The following is a 17,509-nucleotide window of genomic DNA, read 5'->3' as shown; positions in this document are numbered from 1 at the left end:
CCGGTGCCGGCCGTGGCTGTAAAAAGCCTGGGCATCAAAATCGATGCCAAACTCTCCAGGACTCAGCAGGTATCGGCAGTAGTGGGAATGTGTACAGGCATGCTGAGACAGCTGTGAAAGATTGCCCCACTTCTCACCTTCAACACACTTAGAATGGCAGTGTCAGCTCTGATACTATCTCGTTTCGACTATAACTCTCTGTATATCGGCCTCCTAGGTAACCTGCTGGCCAGATTACAGGTTATCATAAACGATGCCGCTAGACACATTTTTAGAGTGCCCAGGCAAACCCACGCTACCCCTCGCCTAAGACAGTTGCACTGGCTCCCGGTGAGACAGAGAACAAAGTTTAAGGGCCTCTGCATTGCAGACAAGGCCATCTATGGCCTAGTCCCTAGCTATATCAAAGACCGCCTAGCTAAATACACGCCTAGCAGGGTGCTACGGTCCTCAGAGGCCAGCCTCCTGGCTTGCCCCCGGTTTAACCTATCATCTAAAGGAGGAAGAGCTTTCTCTACATCCATTCCCCAAATTTGGACAACTTGCAGGTGAATGTACGCAGGGAACACGCCATCCTCCCGTTCAGGAAGAAATTGAAAACAGTGCTTTTTTCTGCAGCTTGGGACGTAATCTAACCATCTACACTCACCACATGCAGCTGCTGGATCACTCTTATAGCGCTTAGAGACCTGAAGGTGATAACGCGCTCTATAAATGCCAATTAACAATAACAATTGTCAAGGAGATGGTCAGATTGATAAGGGTGGTACTTTCAGAGAATCTGATACAGAGGAAGAATTAGTCCTTTGAACCTTTATGGGACATATTTCAGTGGAGGCTGTCAGCCAGTTGTGATACCCAGTAACTCCTTTGGCCTGTGTTGTAGGTTACTCAGTAGAGAAGCTACTCCAGCTTTGGCAGACTGTCCCTTTGACAAAGGGCATTATAGAGCACTTCATAGGAGCGGACACCCCCAACACGAATTTCAAAGGCCATATACTAGATGTTATGTTGTGTTGTGTTATCTAATGGTAGGGTGCACAACTCCCATGGGAGGGTATTCTGGAGTTGAAGCAGGAGCTGTATGGACGGTTGGGCTAGTTTCTTGAGCAATTCAAGAACTGAGGAGGCTCTCATATGCAGGAGCAGGTCGTTTCATGCTCTAGGAGCGACGAAGGAGAAGGCATGACTGGCTGATCTGGTTGTGTATGCAGGGGGGTGTGAGTGCACAGCTGTAGTCCAGCTTGCTGGTGATAAGGGTTTGGGTGGTTGTTCTACAAGTGTTGGTGGGGAGCCATTTAAAGATGTTCTTGACCTCCTTGTGTTTATGGAAGCAGGAGACACAGACTGCATTCACTTGGCCAGTCACGGTGTGTTGGCTGTTGATTACTATTCCAAGGTTCTTTGCATGGGTTGTCGGGAGAGCTGTAGCTCAGAATTCAGAAGGCCACCAGGAGGAGTCCCAGAGTGAGGAGGCTTTGATGAAGATTACTACTTCCTTTTTGTCTGTTTTGAGCATTAGGCAGTTGGTTTTCACACATCTGGCGACCGGTCATGCTGGCGGAGAAATTGGTCCTGTTGGCATTTTGTCAGAAGGGAGAAGATGAGCTGGGCGTCGTCAGCATAGGATATGATGTTGATTCTATGGGCGCAGAGGATGCTGGCGAGTGGGATCATATAAGAGTTTAACAGAGTGGGGATGACTGAGAATATTTGTGGAAGTCTACAAATAAGGTTGATAGCATCTGAGGTGAATGGGGCAGACTGACAAATTTGGTGCAGGAAAGAGCAAATCCAGCAAAGTGCAGGAGCTTGGGTACCAGCTTTATGCAGTTTTTGGACACTGATGGGGTAGGAGATGGAGTTCAAAGCTCCAGAAAGATACAATACTATGAGGGCCGCAGTGTCACCTCCGTCTAGGATCATCCAGATGTCACCCGTGGCGGCAATGAGTCTCTGTACTGTGGTTCAGGAGGTGGATGTCAGTGGTTAGGCTTTTATCATTTTTCCCACTGCTTTTGGCAGATACAGTAGCAGGACGATTGTTCAGTAGTTGTCTAGCGTCTTTGGATCTTCTGAAGGTTTCTTGACGGGGGTGGAGTACTGTGGCATGTTTACAGGGAGGTGGCTTTGATAATTCAGTCGTTCCAAGATTGGGGTAAGGGCAGTGCTGATGTGGTTCAGTCCTTGGAGTCTTAACTTGGTGAAGGATGGTGCCAAAGGGTGCTCCGGAGTGTACTGACTGCATGAGTGTTCTGGCTTCTGGAGTGTTGATGGTGTGTTAGGGGGTCAGGATGGTTCTCTGTGTGTTGGTAGAAATGGGCAAGAGGGCCACAAGGGTCCGGTGGGGGGCGGGGGAATTTGAAGCTTAGTTCAGAGGTCTTTAGAGGAGTGTTGCTTGTGGAGCTTGCTGCCGGAGAGGTGAAGTCTTTCAGTATGGCAAAACTCCCTTGTCGCTGTCGGTGCTTCTTTCTATGCAGGTGGTGAACACAGAGCATTTGGTGGCTCCGATTTGTGAACAGTAGTGTCTAAGGGCAGATTTGTAGGTGCTCTTGCAGGTGTCAAATATGTGTCTTGATGTAAAGTATAAAGGTGGGAGCATGTGCCCTACACTTTGTTGAACAGCACAGTCTCAGCAGGAGAGGGAGGACTGCCAAGATTTCTTGCTGCCGGAACCAGGACTGGGGAACAAGGTCTATCAGTTCCCCTGCCAGGCAAGGGGACATCACCCAGGAAGTCAAAGTTACTTGCTCTGAGCCTGGAGTACCAACCTTCTGTCTGCCTGCTAAGACCAGAGCCTCTTGTGAGTAAGAGAAGGACCTACAGTATGCCTGACGGCCAAAATCAGATAGCCTCTTGAGTGTGCCTGGAAGGAGTGAAGCCCTGCGAGATCCTATCCAGTATATCCCAGTGACCAAAGTGTGAGACACCCAGCCCTGTCAGGACCGTGTAGGAATGAGAAGTTGTATATCAATGGGGTGACCCGATAGACCACTGGACTCGGGTATATATATTGGTACATAGAAAAACAGTCACAGTGGAATAATTTTGCACAATTAGAACACACGTTTGTTGAAAAGAATTATACAGAATTATGACAACACCTATTAAATGCATAAATGACTGAATTTAATCAATTAAACACAGAAATAGGTCAACATATCAACCTTTCAAAAGACAAAAGCATGTCAATATCATCATTTTTAGTTTAAGTAGGTGCAAGTGAAGTGATAAGTGCAAAATAAATTGGGATAAGTGCAGACGGTGTGAGGGGGGAAGGTCGTGTATTTAAGAACATCCACAATCAATCTGAAGACCTAGCCTGCCAGTTCAATGGCAAGAAACACAAATGCAACAACATGAACAAGGAGAGCAGTTGTATAATCACTGTCAGTCTCATGTGTTAGGAACAAACAAGGAGAAAGTCGACGTTTCGACCCCTAGTAGAACCAGCAAATTGAAATTCTTGGAAGCGGGGTCTTCATCAGGACCAAAGAGGGGGAGACGTGCTTACACCAACAACAGCAGTAATGATTCATGCTGGACGATTAAAAGATGGGCCCACATGGCTCCATTGGGTATTATGAATTGGGACTTGAATGAAGAATTCGTAACGATGTCTGATCAATCAAGATGGACAGTGGTTCAAACGTAACCAAAGCTCCAGGGCAGCGTCGAAGGCATCTGACAGCTAAACGTGTAGGAATGAGGGCTGTCTGCCAGATCCTGCAGAAGCTAGGACATCGCCCTGGTGTGCAAGTGCTGTAGTCAGTAACCCAATGAACATGGAGGGGGTCACCTTGAAGTGCAGGCCGTCGCCCATGGGAGTGATGTATTCAGTGACCCCTGTGTGCATGTAGGTCGCCACTGCAGAGACAGGGCCTTAGCGCAGATTCATTGTGCCAAGGATGCTGTAGAGAGGACATACAACACTAATGCGACCATCTCGGGACTGAGGAGCCCTAAATCAATGTTGAGGACAGACCATGTACCGTCAGAGAGGGTAGACTACAGCTCGCAAAGAAGCACCCCGGTCCTTCCTGGAACGCTGGCTGCCACCTTGTCAGGTAAGAATATTCTGGGCCCTTGGGGCCCGCTGAAGAATTGCACTAACTTAGCGCTGAGGCGTTGGTGAACTCTTTAGGCGAAGCATAGACTTTGGGTGGAATGGTGGTAGTATGGGCCACATCTGAAAGTCATCTCCATTATTCAAACAGGGAATAACTGCCTCTATTAGAAAGGACAGAGGGACTTGCGTATTATGCCCCAGATAGCGCTAGCTCACCGACCTTAAGAGTGCTGTATGGATTATTTAGTGTGTCATACAAGTTTTGTGTATTTACATTAAATATTAAAATTGTCATAATACCTAGCATTTAACTGGACAATCATTTTATTGTTGCTACTGTGCGTGTGTGTTGAGTTCTGAGCCTGTGTATGGCAAGCACCTACCTCGCCCCTGAAGAGCCTTTGACTGCCTGACCTGGGCTAGCACAGAAAGCCAAGTACTGGACGGGATAGTACTGGCCCAGTTATTCTGGACCCATATTAGGTCTAAGCCCGGGACATCATGAGTGGAAGGCATCATCCTCCCCCAATCCCTCCCAACCTCAGTTGGGCCCAGGATGTCCTGCTTGCCCTGTGGCCCTCTGAAAGGAGTTCTGACACATAACTAGAAAAGGCCAAGCTCATAATACAATTTGCGCAGCCAAAAGTACTTACTTCAAAACAGAGACGACCCAAAATCTCTCCTCTTCTCTAGTTTGACTTGATGACTGGATAACGTATACATGTCCGTGAACCTGCCCGCTATTAGTGTACCAGGCCAATGTGAGTACATACCATACTTTCTGCAGTCTGGAGCATGCTCAATGAGAGGGCTGGATGGCTGTGCAGGGTTCTGGTTACTGGGAAGAAAGGAGAAATCCTTCAGTAATCAAACCTGTCCAGATACTCAAAGATCACAACCAGAAGCTGGACAAAACCTTCCCTATGCATCATGAAGCACATAGCCAGTAGGATTAGACATTGGAAAAGACAGCATTCAGCATCCTCATTTATTTGGCACTTTTTATTCAGGCGACTTACTAAAAGCTTGGTCAGGGCTATGAATATTTCGGAGCAAGGAAAACACATAAGTATTGTGTGGTTGCTGTTTACATTTACGCATGATTTCTAGAGCTTCCAGAATGAAGGAGAAAACACCTAGATGAAGTATGGATGACATGGAGGTTGAAGAAAAGTAGCCAACCAACACACGTGTAGCAGGTTTGTCTTGCCAATGTGTCACCCGTCCCAATGCTCGCTTCGAGACACTGCAGGACTTCACTGTTACTCATTTTAGTTCCCTGGCACTTTTAATAATTTACCTATAGAAGCTGCAACACAAGAGAAATCCCACACAATGCAGCTTGCAGAGCACATTCAGGTAGTGAGATCTAAATCCAGCCGCCTGCAGATACATGTGTTAAGGATTGACATGCTGGGGGTGTCCTGTCCTTGCAATATGCCCTTGGTGTTTATTTCTTTCATTAAGCCTGTTTCAAAGAGCTGACATATAATGACATCGGTGTACAGAGCAAAAGACACACAGATGATGGACGGAATGTAGAGCAAATCAAACATTCTCCCCCAGTCAATAGATCTGGGTTAAATCCATCGTTCTTGTGCGCACCGTGCCACCCCAGCTAAAGAACGATGATGGATTCAACCCAGATCGGAGGCTGGGGGTGAGTGTCTAAAAGGTTTCAGCGCTCTGCCCATCATCTCTTTGCGTTTGCATCCGCGTACAGAGGCACAGTAAGAGTACGATTTTCCCAGAATCAAATAGTTTCTTAAAGTACTAGACCTTTGACTAAACACACTGCTATTTTCTATAAATCCCATACATTTATTACCACTAACCACACATTTACTAGTGGCTATTACACTGATTTGGAATACTTCCAGTCTTACCAAAAAGGAAGCAGAGGCTTAAGTTCAAAAAATGGTTGTTCAAGAGGAAACTATTTGGACAAATGGAAAGCTGGGATTCAAAACCGTGCCTTCAACTAATGTGCAGATCACAACTGGGCTGGCAGCAATTGTGATGTCAAGGACAAGAAAAAGGTCACTGTATTATGGGCCCTGTCCAGGCTTTGAATGAATGGTTACTTTCCCTGTATGCATCTATTTGCAGCATTTAGCGCTGTAGATTCAGATGCTGTGCAAATTCCTGTAATCGAGTGAAGGGCTAGGATGTTTACAACTTGTTTTTCTTGAAAGAAGTCTTTTGAGTCATGAGATCTTGTAACTCCTCCTCTTCAAGGCAATGCGCATGCTCATCGTCTCCATCGGACTGTTTTTCAGACATCGGGTGCCGGTGTAGTTGAACCAGGCAGTGTTCATAAGGATGACCATGCAGCGTGAGTGAAAATAGAGAGAAGAATTCTAGAGAAGGACCACTGACAATTCGAGCAATGTGGTGTACCACGGTTGCCATGATCTGTAGGAGCTACCAGAATTAAAGTGAGAGAGTTTTGCCTGAGCTTCCTCAATACATATAGTAGTGGGAGAGGTGGCAAAGCACAGGCAAAAGTGGAGTGATGATACCTGGAAGCGAAGTGTTTTCATTCTGCGTTCTCCGCTGTTGCGAACAGATTGAACTTTGTTGTTCCCCATAGTTGAAAGTACGAGTGAAGAACTTGTAGGTAGAGTTTCCACTCATGTACTTGTTGGTGCATGCTGCTTACGAGGTCCGCAAAGTTATTACCTGCTCCTGGTAGGTGTTGTGCCTGGAGGTAAATGTGCTATTCTAATGTCCATTTCCATATGTTCTGCGCTAACAGACAGCAGTAGAGAATGAGTGCATTCCTGTTTTTGTAAGTAATATTTCTCTGTCATATTGTCTGTTTTTATAAGGACTACCTTATGATGAATTTATGATCGGAAGGCCATCCACGCCAGTTGAATTGCAAAAGCTCTAGGAAATTGATGTGAGGGGTTCTTTGTTGAAGAGTCCATAGTCCCATAGTCCTTGGCCTGTCATTTTCAACATATGCACACCACCGCCCAGCCCGTGAGTGAAGCATCTGTGGTAATGGTCACCTGCGGAAGTGGGTCCTTGAACAACCTTCCCTGCAGCAGATTGTTGCTGTTCCACCAATGCAGGGAATAAAGAACTGTGGGCAGAATCAACACCAGGTCCTTCACACTGCCCTCCACTTGTGACCATTGAGATGCTTTACACTACTGTAAGGGGCGTATTCACAGTCTTGCATAGGGTATAATGGCTATGGAAGAGGCCATAATGCCCAGGAGATGCATTACCAATGTGACAGGCAGGCAACGAGGTGGCTGAAAAAGAACCAGTTGGTTCTGGAAATTGAAAATGCTATGGGGACTGCAGTAGTCTTTGGCTGCCACAGAGTTCAGAATTGCACCCCAGGTAGAGTTGGACCTGTAGTGGATCCAGACGTGACTGTCGCATTTAAGGTGAAGCACAATCTGTGGAGCAGAGAGATGGTGGTTTGAGTACCCTGTACACATTTGACTCTTTGCACTCTTTATAAGTCAATCTTCTAGATAAGGGAAGACATGATTACCTGGTCTTCTCAGGTGAGCTGCTCCTATGGTCAGACATTTTGTGAAAATCCTTGGTGCTATTGTCACTCCGAAAGGTAATACTTTAAATTGATAACGGCGACCACCTACCACAAACTTCAGATACTTGTGGTGAGCTAGATGGATAGAAATATGAAAATATGAACCTTTGAGGTTGAGGGATGTCACGAACACGCATTTCTGAAAAAGTGGGATTACATCCTGAAAAAGTTCCAATCAAATGTACTGGTTGAGTGCCCTGAGGTCTGGAATAGGCCGCAACGCTCCTTTCTTCTTTGGAATTATGAAGTAAAAAGTGAATATACTCCTCTGCAGTCACATTCTTTGGAACTGGTTCGATGGCTGGTAAGGAGCGCCTCTACTTCATTCTTCAAAAGATGTAAGTGCTGAGTGTCTACGTGTAGGAATATTTGGTGGGGTTGATAGGATTTCTAGAAAGTACCTGTGTTTTACCCACCGGTCAGACGTGATATCTGCCTACTGTGTCTGGAACCCCTGAAGTCTCCCCCTGACAGGGGTTGGGTGGTTGTGGGGGAGCAAAAGGGGAATGATTACTTGGTGGTGAAGACAATGGTTTAGTTGGTGAGCCTCTACCTAAAACCCATTTCCATTTCCACTGTAAGAACCTCTACCAAAATATGTTCCTCTCTGTTGGTGGAAGGCCTGTTGCTTTTGCTGGTAGGACTGGACCTAGTCTGTGGTGGATGCTTTACCTCCACTCCATCCCTGTTGCCCTTTCAAAGGACTGATAAAGGGCAGCCGTTTGTATTGTCTGTGCCCTTTTTCATCTTTTCTAACACCTCATCGACCTTTGCGCCGAAGAGATGTTCTCCATTGAAGGGCACATTCAAAAGGTGTTGTTGCACCTCAGGCTTATATCCGGAAATACAGCCATGCATGACTGCATAGTAGGATAGAGGAATTTATGCCACTTGTTGAAATGTCAGCTGCATCCAATACACATCTAATGGTCACATTAGCTAGAAGTTTCCCTCCTGCTACTAAGTGTTCTGGAGAGGAAGCCAACGGAATTGGTGATGCCAATGGTTACCATTACCTATTGCTATCCTCTTCCCCGCAGCCTCTATATGCTGGAGTTGGGCTAGTGCCTTTACTGGCCATTGGCCTCTTTGGTGGTCGATGCAAGAAGGGTTCCTTAAAGTCTAGGCTTCTGTTTTTGGAGCATTTGGTTTGCCAGTTTGTGGATCAATTTTTCTCTGGTGTGACTCAAGACCTCTTGCAGTCTCTCAAGGATATGGCCTTCACCTTCCTCGGGTGCATGGTCTTTCAAGGTCGACTTGGACTTCGGCACCGAAATGTCTGAGGGCATTTTGAGCGCCTCTTTGTAGACTGTCCCCTCGGCGCCCATGGTTCCAGCGTAGACAGCTTTGACGCCGTAAACATCATGATTGTCAATGGAGACGTCAATCAATCATGATTGTCAGTGGCGACACTGTAACTAAATCAATTAAGCGGTATTTATATAGTGTGGTCCATCACCCGTGAGTGTATCCAGGTGCTGTGGTGTGGTCTAGGTCAAAGAGCCAGGTCTTGAGTTCCTTCCAGAAGCGGGTCAGCAAGAGTGAAGTGCAGAGGAGGAGGGTGATCCAAGCTATGGAGGCGAGGTGGGAGAAGCAGCGTCCTACGGAGCGGCAGCTGTAATGTATCTTTGCGAGGATGAGGTGAGCTGAGCAGAGGTACCTGGGAGGTCTTTTGGCATCTCTTTTGTATAGGGAGTCAGTGGAGGTCCTCAAATGCTGGGTGATGTTGGTCCTCTTGGGTAGGTTGAGGGTGAGTCTGGCTGCAACGTTCTGGATTGTCTGGAGTCTTATCATGAGATCAGTGGTGGTACCTGCGTAGAGTGTGTTGCCGTAGTCCAGCTAGCTGGTGATGAGGGCATGTCTGACCTTTTTCCTGGTGCCGAAGGGGAGCCACTTGAAGACTATGCGGAGCATGTGCAGAGTGTGGAAAAAAGGCTGAGGAGAGGACGTAGAACTGACGTTTCATGGAAAGGTCACTCTCAAGGATGATGCCAAGGTTGTGGGTGTAGTCTTTTAGAGCAGGAGTGGGTCCGAAATCCGGTGGACCCCCGGAGTCTTTCCAGAGTGTGGTGTGTCTGCCAAAGATCAGGACTTTGGTTTTGTCCATGTTGAGCTTCAGGCAGTTGTTCTTCATCCAGGCTGCAATGTTTACATACAGTTGTGGAAGTTGGACTTCGTCGAGGAGGGGTCCGCTGAGAGCGAGAGGACGAGTTAGATATCGTCGGCGTAGGTGATGTTAATGTGGGATCTAGCGAGGTCTGCGAGTGGTGTTATGTAGATGTAGACTTGCTGTCGATATGTCACCGGAAGCAAGCCCTTTGTAGTTGTAATGACAGGCGTGCCCGAGTTAGAGGACTATAACACAGAACCTACATGGTCATTGAAAAACAAGGCCCTACACTGGCTAAATATCAACCGCCCTATTCCAGCAACCTGGACATGTAGGATTCTGATGGTACGTAGGACCCCCTGGGTGGGAAGTACTAGGAAAACAATACCGGGAGACTGCATTCTGATCACATTTGAAGATCCCCGTGTGGTAGATTACATTTGCTCCTGGGAGTTCCCGAATGTAAATGGAAACATAGGAACTAAGCGTCTTTCCTTCTTTTATCCTTCAAGGTTCCGTAAGGGCACTTTCAATGATCATGAAGTTGCAGCTCCACGTCATGGCGAATATGGCAACCCAAGGCAAATAGTGGGCCCTCGATATCATGAGGATGATAGTTCTTGGCATACAGTGGGGCTACGTCACTGGGGAGGACGATGGGATGATTGGGGTCCCAACATTCAGAGGACGGCCTTTAGAGAGCTGCCCAATAGGGACCCCTGGTCCAGTATCTCGATGACGAATAGGTTTAGTGCCCTTGAATTGGTCGATTGACCACTAATTGCGACTGAACCTATCAACTTTAAGACACCCCATTTAATCTCCAAAGCAAAAACAACTCGTCTAGCAAATGAAGCTCCAGCGATCACCACAGAACTGCAGTCCTTACCTATCCTCTTTTGGAATGTTGCGGGTCTCCGTCCCAAAATTGAGGATGGGACCGCAGTGAATTTCTTGGAGTCTGGTAAAATTATCTGCCTCCAGGAGACATGGTCCATGACGGAGCTTCACCTCCAGGGCTATAAAACATACTTTACTTCAGCTTTGGGCAGTGGTGTAGGCAGACCCAATGGGGGCTGATCACCTATATTGCAAATACAGTAAACCACCTAAAGGTATCTGTTGTTGTTTCTGATCCAAACTTCCAATTATTTTCCCTTGCTTTTAAAAAAAAAAAAGAGTCCATTCTGTTGCTTAACCTCTACAATAATCTGGAGGAGGACCAATTCCTGACTCTTCTCTCTAATATCAAGGAGAAACTAATCCATAACCTAAAGGCAGGAAAAGGGGTTGTTCACCTTCTATGGGGAGGTGATTTGAATCTGCATCCATGCCCACACGTTGGGAAGAATCGATGTGGGATAGTGGATGAACTTGACGCTCCACTTATGCATTTTATCCATACCAAGGTGGGGATTGCTATGAATAATATCTTATTAGACCTGGAACTCACAATAGCTAATAAGCCAAGTCCAGGCTCAAACTTCCTGGAACCAACATATGTGGGTAGGGGATACAAAACGACAGTTGATTACATCTTTCTGTCATCGGGTTTGGTGTCCCGAGCTAGGTCCTTTGAGGTCCTGACTAATACTTTAAGCTATCATTCAGCCTTGAGGATGGAGCTTCATGTAACTAATTCTCAACCCCTAACCGCCGTTATAGCGAATACTTTGGCCCAGAATAACTTCGAGTTAGGAAGGCAAAATGGATACACATTAAAGTGGGGGAAGATAAATCCAGCAGACATTAACGAAAAACTGGTAATAGAGGCATACCCAAACATAACTAAATGCCTGGATCTATTAGAATCGGATGAAGAAGTCCTAAATAATTTTATCCAGATATTGGAGAAAATTAAGGGACTTCTTACAGTAAAAACAAAAAGAGTGAATTCAACTACTAAAGGGTGGTTTAATCATAGCTGTACCACGGCCCTAACTAAGTTAAAGGTGGCTCTGAGTAAAACAGTTAGAGACTCTGAGCAGATACAACTTCTTAGACAGCAATATGGTAGGGCACGTAAAGAAAGAATAAAAGAACTAAAGCAGAAATTATGGGACGATTTACACACTAGTGCGGTCTCTAAAAATAGTGTGGCTTTTTGGCGAACTGTTAAATCCCCCTACCTAATAGATGATAACAGTCCCAAGACAGAAGTGGCCATAGAAGAAGATATCTGGGTGTCCCACTTTTCTAAAATCTTTAAAAACACAGCAACATCAGTAGGGACAGAAATTTCAAATCCAACAGTTGAATACCCAATATCTCTGCACTTTGACATCTCCGAGGTTTTAGTGGCCCTGGAATTAAGTAAAAATGGGAAAGCCCCAGGCCCAGATGGGGTCCCAGTGGATCTTTTTAAATACAATCTGGATCTCTGGGCCCCTATTCTTACTAGAGTGTGCACTGCAGCCGCAAAAACGGGTCTGCTAAAATCTTGGACCAAATCTATCATGGTCCCAATCTTTAAAAAGGGGGATCGTCAGGACGTCAAATGCTACCGCCCTATCTCACTGCTGGACGACCTGGGCAAGGTCGTTGGCAGGGTCGTGCTTGAAAGACTCCGGCAGTGGGCTGAGGAGGGAGATATCATCTCCGATCTCCAATTTGGATTTCGGGAGGGGTTTGGAACGGTGGAGCAGGCCCTCAATCTTAGTTTGATAGTGGGTAAATATATTCAAGCAAAGAAGGGCTCGGTCTATATGGTCTATGTAGACCTGTCCGCTGCTTTTGATTGCGTCTCACACGCAAAACTTTGGATGATTTTGACACAAATGGGAGTGGACCCCCCACTTTTAGATTTCCTGAGAGAGCTCTATTCCAAAGCATCAGCAAGGGTGCGTTTTGGCATGAAGGGGGAGTTGACAGCGTCTTTCGGAGTAGAGCGTGGAGTCAGGCAGGGATGTGTCCTGGCCCCCTTCCTCTCCTCTTTGTATACGAACGTCTTGGAGGAGGAGATGTTGAGGGGGACCCAGGATCTCCCACGGGTAAAACAGCGCCTGATTCCCGCTCTGCTTTATGCAGATGACGCGGTCATCTTGACACGCACGCCGCGTGAATTACAGAAGTCCCTGAGTAGGTACGTTGATTTTATGGGTGGACTGGACTTGCATGTAAATGTTAAAAAAACATTTGTCATGGTAGTAGGTCCCGGGAAAAATCGAGTAAAGAATATCTACCTTAAAGATCAAAAACTTGAGGTAACTGCTCAGTATTCTTACCTGGGTATTATGATGGACGAAAGGCTAAATTGGAGGTCAGCAGTAGAGGCCAGGTGCCAGGCCAGGTGCTTGATGAGCCTTTCCCAGAGACTGGGGAGAAGGGCCCCACTGGAGCTATTAAAAATCTATACCGCCAAGTGTCAGGCGATAGCGCTGTATGGGGCGGGAGTCTGGGGACATGTAGACATTAGTGCCCTTCAGGTGGCAGAAAACACCTTCCTCAGATTCCTTTTAACAACACCGACTAGTACATCAATTTACGCCTCCCACTTGGAACTTGGAATCCCCTATCTGGTGGATTTGATAAGAATCCAACCATTATTACTATGGAGGCGCATCTGGACCTCTGATAAAAATGCCCTAACCCAGGCAATCGTGGTGGACTCAATGACTCTTGATCAATCTTCAAAAATAAAATGGCTTCGGTATGTTAGAAATTTCTTTAAGGATCTTGGTCTGGAGAAATATTACCTTGAACCTGGAGAGATTGACATACCGAAGAGAGCGTTGAAACAACTGGCTCAGAGTCATTTAGAGTCCCTGAGGTTGACCTCTGAGTCAACAAAATCCTCGGTCCTTCATGCCAATATGATTCAGTTCACTAATTCTATCCAGCCTTATCTAACATTACAGATTAGTATGTACGACAGAATGTTACTGACAAGATTCAGACTAGACTTTTTTTTATAGACTAGTAGCTTTTCCTGAGAGAAATAGGTGGGATTTAATTCTCCCTACTTGTCCTTGTGATGAGGAATCAGTACAGTCTAATTTGCATACAATTTTGTTTTGTAAATTCCATCACCCACATCGGAAAATTTGGCTACTACCTTTACTAAGGCGATGGGGACTTAGACAGTGTCGCCCTGCAATGCTACGTCTCCAACTCTTAGAATCTGAAGTGGTTTGTTATCATGTACTTAACTTCCTAAAAACCATTCTGAAGCATAGTATGATGCAGTGAAATTATATGATGCCTTGTTTTTAATATATATGATTTTGTGTTCTTATGAATTTTATTCTTTTAAGATGATTTTTGTTCTTATATGAATTTGTATCATTGAAATGTTCCTTTTATGGTTTTCCAATGTGTAAAGCCGAATAAAGAAGATTTATTATTATTATAGATGTGGATAAGGCCTGGGCTGAGTGATGAGCCTGGAGGGACGCCGCAGATTGTGCGCTTGGGTTGTGAGGTGATGAGGGAGGTAGAAGGGTTTTCTGGGTGCTGCTCATGAGAAAGGATGCCATCAATCTGAGCGAGTTGTCTGGTGCAGTCAATCAATGAGTGTGGGGTGGGAGAAAGTGTTGAAGGCTGCGGAAAGGTTGAGCATGATCATGGGGGCTGAATCTCCTTGTCGAGTAGGGTGCAGATGTCATCTGTTGCGGCGATGAGGGCGGTCTTGGTGCTGTGATTGGCTATGAAACCTGACAGACGTGGGAAATGGGGGGCAGTGAGATGGGACGTAGTTCTTGAGCTCGGGTCTGCAGATGTTTTCTTGAGGAGAGGTCTAACCTCTGCATGTTTACTGGAGTCAGGAAAGGTTGCAGTTGTGATAGAGGCACTGAGGATGGTAGTGAGCTGGTGGCTGATCTCATCTCTTCAGAGTTTAAAGTCGATAGAAGCATGGGTCAGTGGGTGCTCCTGAGTGAGAACGGTCGGGGAGACATGGCATCTGGCGGTTGTAGATTTTGTCACCTTGGCGCCATGTTTGTGGGTAGGAGACAATTAGGATTGAGAGGCCTCTCGTCTTTTACTGGTTCTGAAGCTTTCTCTTGATGTGGACCAGGACCACCAGGTTGCAGACCACCAAGACTTCTGTCTTGACTGGGTTGCTGGACTGATTTGCTCTAGAGCAGGACTCCAATAAATTCTGCAGTTGCGCTGTATGTGTGGGAGCTGGAGGAGTAACCGTACTTACGGCGTTCGTCATCATAAGTATGGTTATCCTTGGCTCAACATCCGGACTCCTTTGAAAGGAGATGAATGGCTGTACCTCTCCATCGCTGGCTCTAGTGTCGATTTCGGAGTCTCTGGATGCTACGTAGCATCGGCTACTTGTTGAAAAGTCTCTCTTGTACTCGCCTTTCTCGATTGCGACTAAGATTTCCTCTCTATCCAATACCTTTTTTCTGCGGTGGTCTCAATGATATACGCAAGATGACATGAGCCATGGTACTTTAGAGTTTTCTTAGATTTAAACTGCTGCAACACCGCATAGTCCTGGTCATTATGTTCCAGAGACAAATACAAATTGCAGACTAGATGTTGGTCGTTGTACGGTTAATCTGCATTAAACTGTCGGCACCTTCGAAATGGGATCCGTTCCATCACCCCTCTCATAACATTCTTCGGCATCGGTGGAAGGAGTGGAGTAGTGGTCAAACTGATATTCAAGGGACTGGTCACAGATAACTTGGCTTTGAAGAGTAGATAATCGGTGACTCGTCAGCTTCTCCGGTTCGAGTAGGCCTAAAGAGGGGCATTGCACGACAAGTAAGACATGCACATCCAAGCCCAGTCGCAAAGAAAAACAATTGGAAGATGAAGCCGAGGACCATGCAGATTGCTTCGAAAAGGAGGAGGGAGTCACAAACTCTTGACTCAAAATATTTCTTCGAAGAAAAAGAAGTTGTAGACGTCCGGGTCCAAAACTAGATGGCAGGAGTGTGGACAGCATGTATATCAACAGCCACACATGCAACTAATATAGTCTTTATTTCTAACTTATTTAGGAGAATGGTAAAACTGAGATGAATTGTCAAATATCCTATTTCCATGGCTAAAAGGTACACACTGGTCCAGGTCTTGTGACAGTCAGATGTTACTAGGCAGTATGCGTGGGCGATACTCATTTACCATTAGTATTTCAAAGCTTTATACTATTGCTTTTAATTTAGATACCAGAAATGTTCATTTTAATCTAAACTTCTCAGAGGTTTCAATAGCAAACTGCCTAGACTTACTCCAGGAGGTTCTACAGGAAGAAAACTCAAGTACAGCATGAATAGTAATCACCCCTAATAAGCTCAGTCTATTACTGACTTATATCTTTTAAGATGGCTTGATTTAAAGGAGGGGAGAATAAAATCTCAAATATGCATTATACGACAACGTCTGACTGCGGTCTTCTGGTGTCTCCGCTCATGCAAAGTAACTGAATGCACAATGTGTCCCAGACATGCAAAGTGTCCTGTGAAGTGATAATTAAAGGTCAGCCATACTAGTTTGAGGTACTTTTGATTTTCAGTATCTCTTAATCTCTTCATTCTGCAGCACTTCCTGGTGGCCTGATGACCTACATTCCTCCCCGCTACTGACTATCGTCTCCACCAGTTAACTGTGGATAAGGCTGCATGGAGCTTTAGCTTTCAAAACCCAAATTAATACAGTTGTTTCCATCTCTTTTTGCAGCACATTCTGTGCAAGACCCTTCCCTTTCTCTCAGTGGATGGCAAATAGAGGTTGAGCAAATCATTCTCTCAAGATTGGCCTATGTAATGCCCTGCGATTGTGCATCCTGAATTACCTAATCAACCAGTTGTAGATAGTTTAGAATGCGGCACTATGTCTTATTTACCATCTAGACTGTCCCTCCTCCATTTCTAACTCTCTCAGGAAGCTACATTTGTAACCACCATTATTATCTATTTGCTACTGCTTAGTCTGTAGATCTAACAATTTTTTCAGTCTCTATCGCTGCTGCTGAATATAGGATCTTCCAGAGATCTGACATTTGTTGTTCTCTTTCACCCATTTTGCTTCTAGAATCTGGAATATTCTTCCCACCTCCTAGTAACTTTAAAAGAGTACATTTCAGGAAACAAATAAAGGCTCTGTTCATTTCATTGTGAAGCATCCTTTGTCATGCCTAAGTTACCTGGAAACCTTCCGCACAAAGCTTGAAATAAATCACACAATCAAATGAAAAACTAAAACTGGATACACCTTAGAGAGCAGGGGCATGCATTGGTTCTTGAACATTGCTCGGTGAATTCACTGAAGTGGTGGTGACATACAATTTTTCAATTTTAGCTAGATCTTAGGATAGATAGAAGCTAGTTGTCTGGCTGAATGATCATGAACTGTGCATTACAGTGTGCTTTATTCAATGAGAAGTACTATGGGTATTGAAGTAGCCGGTAGGCAGAATTCCCTAAGGTTTAGCAGTCTGGCTAGATACAGGTTTTGCCTTCCAGGGCTCACACAAACAACAAACAAGTGAGCAAAAGAAATAGTGCTTACCTTCGGTAGCAATATTTCTGGTGAATACATAGTTTTCCCTCATATTCCTCACCTTATGAATACTCCTCCTGTTGTAAATTGGCAGCGATTGGCTTAGCATTAGCGGAAGCCATCTTGTATTTAGAGGCTATCTTGTCCATTTTGTGGAATCCATTTTGTATTTCTGGCAGCCATTTTGTTATGTTATGTTATGTTAAGATCACTTATAAAGCGCGCAGCTGCCCCAACGAAGGGGCGTCCCGGCGCTAGTAGCAGAAACCCAAAGAGAAAGTAGTGATTAAGCCAT

At 45.5% G+C, this 17,509-nt stretch overlaps 1 protein-coding gene across 8 annotated transcripts in view; it reads right to left on the bottom strand.

The window, feature by feature from the left end:
- PNLDC1 (PARN like ribonuclease domain containing exonuclease 1) overlaps positions 1-17,509 on the bottom strand; it is a 374,781-nt gene that overhangs the window by 124,649 nt on the left and 232,623 nt on the right. For all 8 annotated transcript variants that reach the window (XR_014980732.1, XM_085650474.1, XM_085650477.1 and 5 more), the window contains one exon: positions 4,843-4,907. Coding sequence is in view for 7 of the 8 variants with exons in the window: in XM_085650474.1 (XP_085506600.1) it covers positions 4,843-4,907 (65 nt within the window). In the remaining variant the exon portion in view is untranslated. The remainder of the gene's footprint in view (positions 1-4,842; positions 4,908-17,509) is intronic.

Source organism: Triturus cristatus, chromosome 4_1, assembly GCF_964204655.1.
Source record: "Triturus cristatus chromosome 4_1, aTriCri1.1, whole genome shotgun sequence".
NCBI lineage: Eukaryota > Metazoa > Chordata > Amphibia > Caudata > Salamandridae > Triturus > Triturus cristatus.
This window is presented reverse-complemented; position numbering and strand designations above follow the sequence as displayed.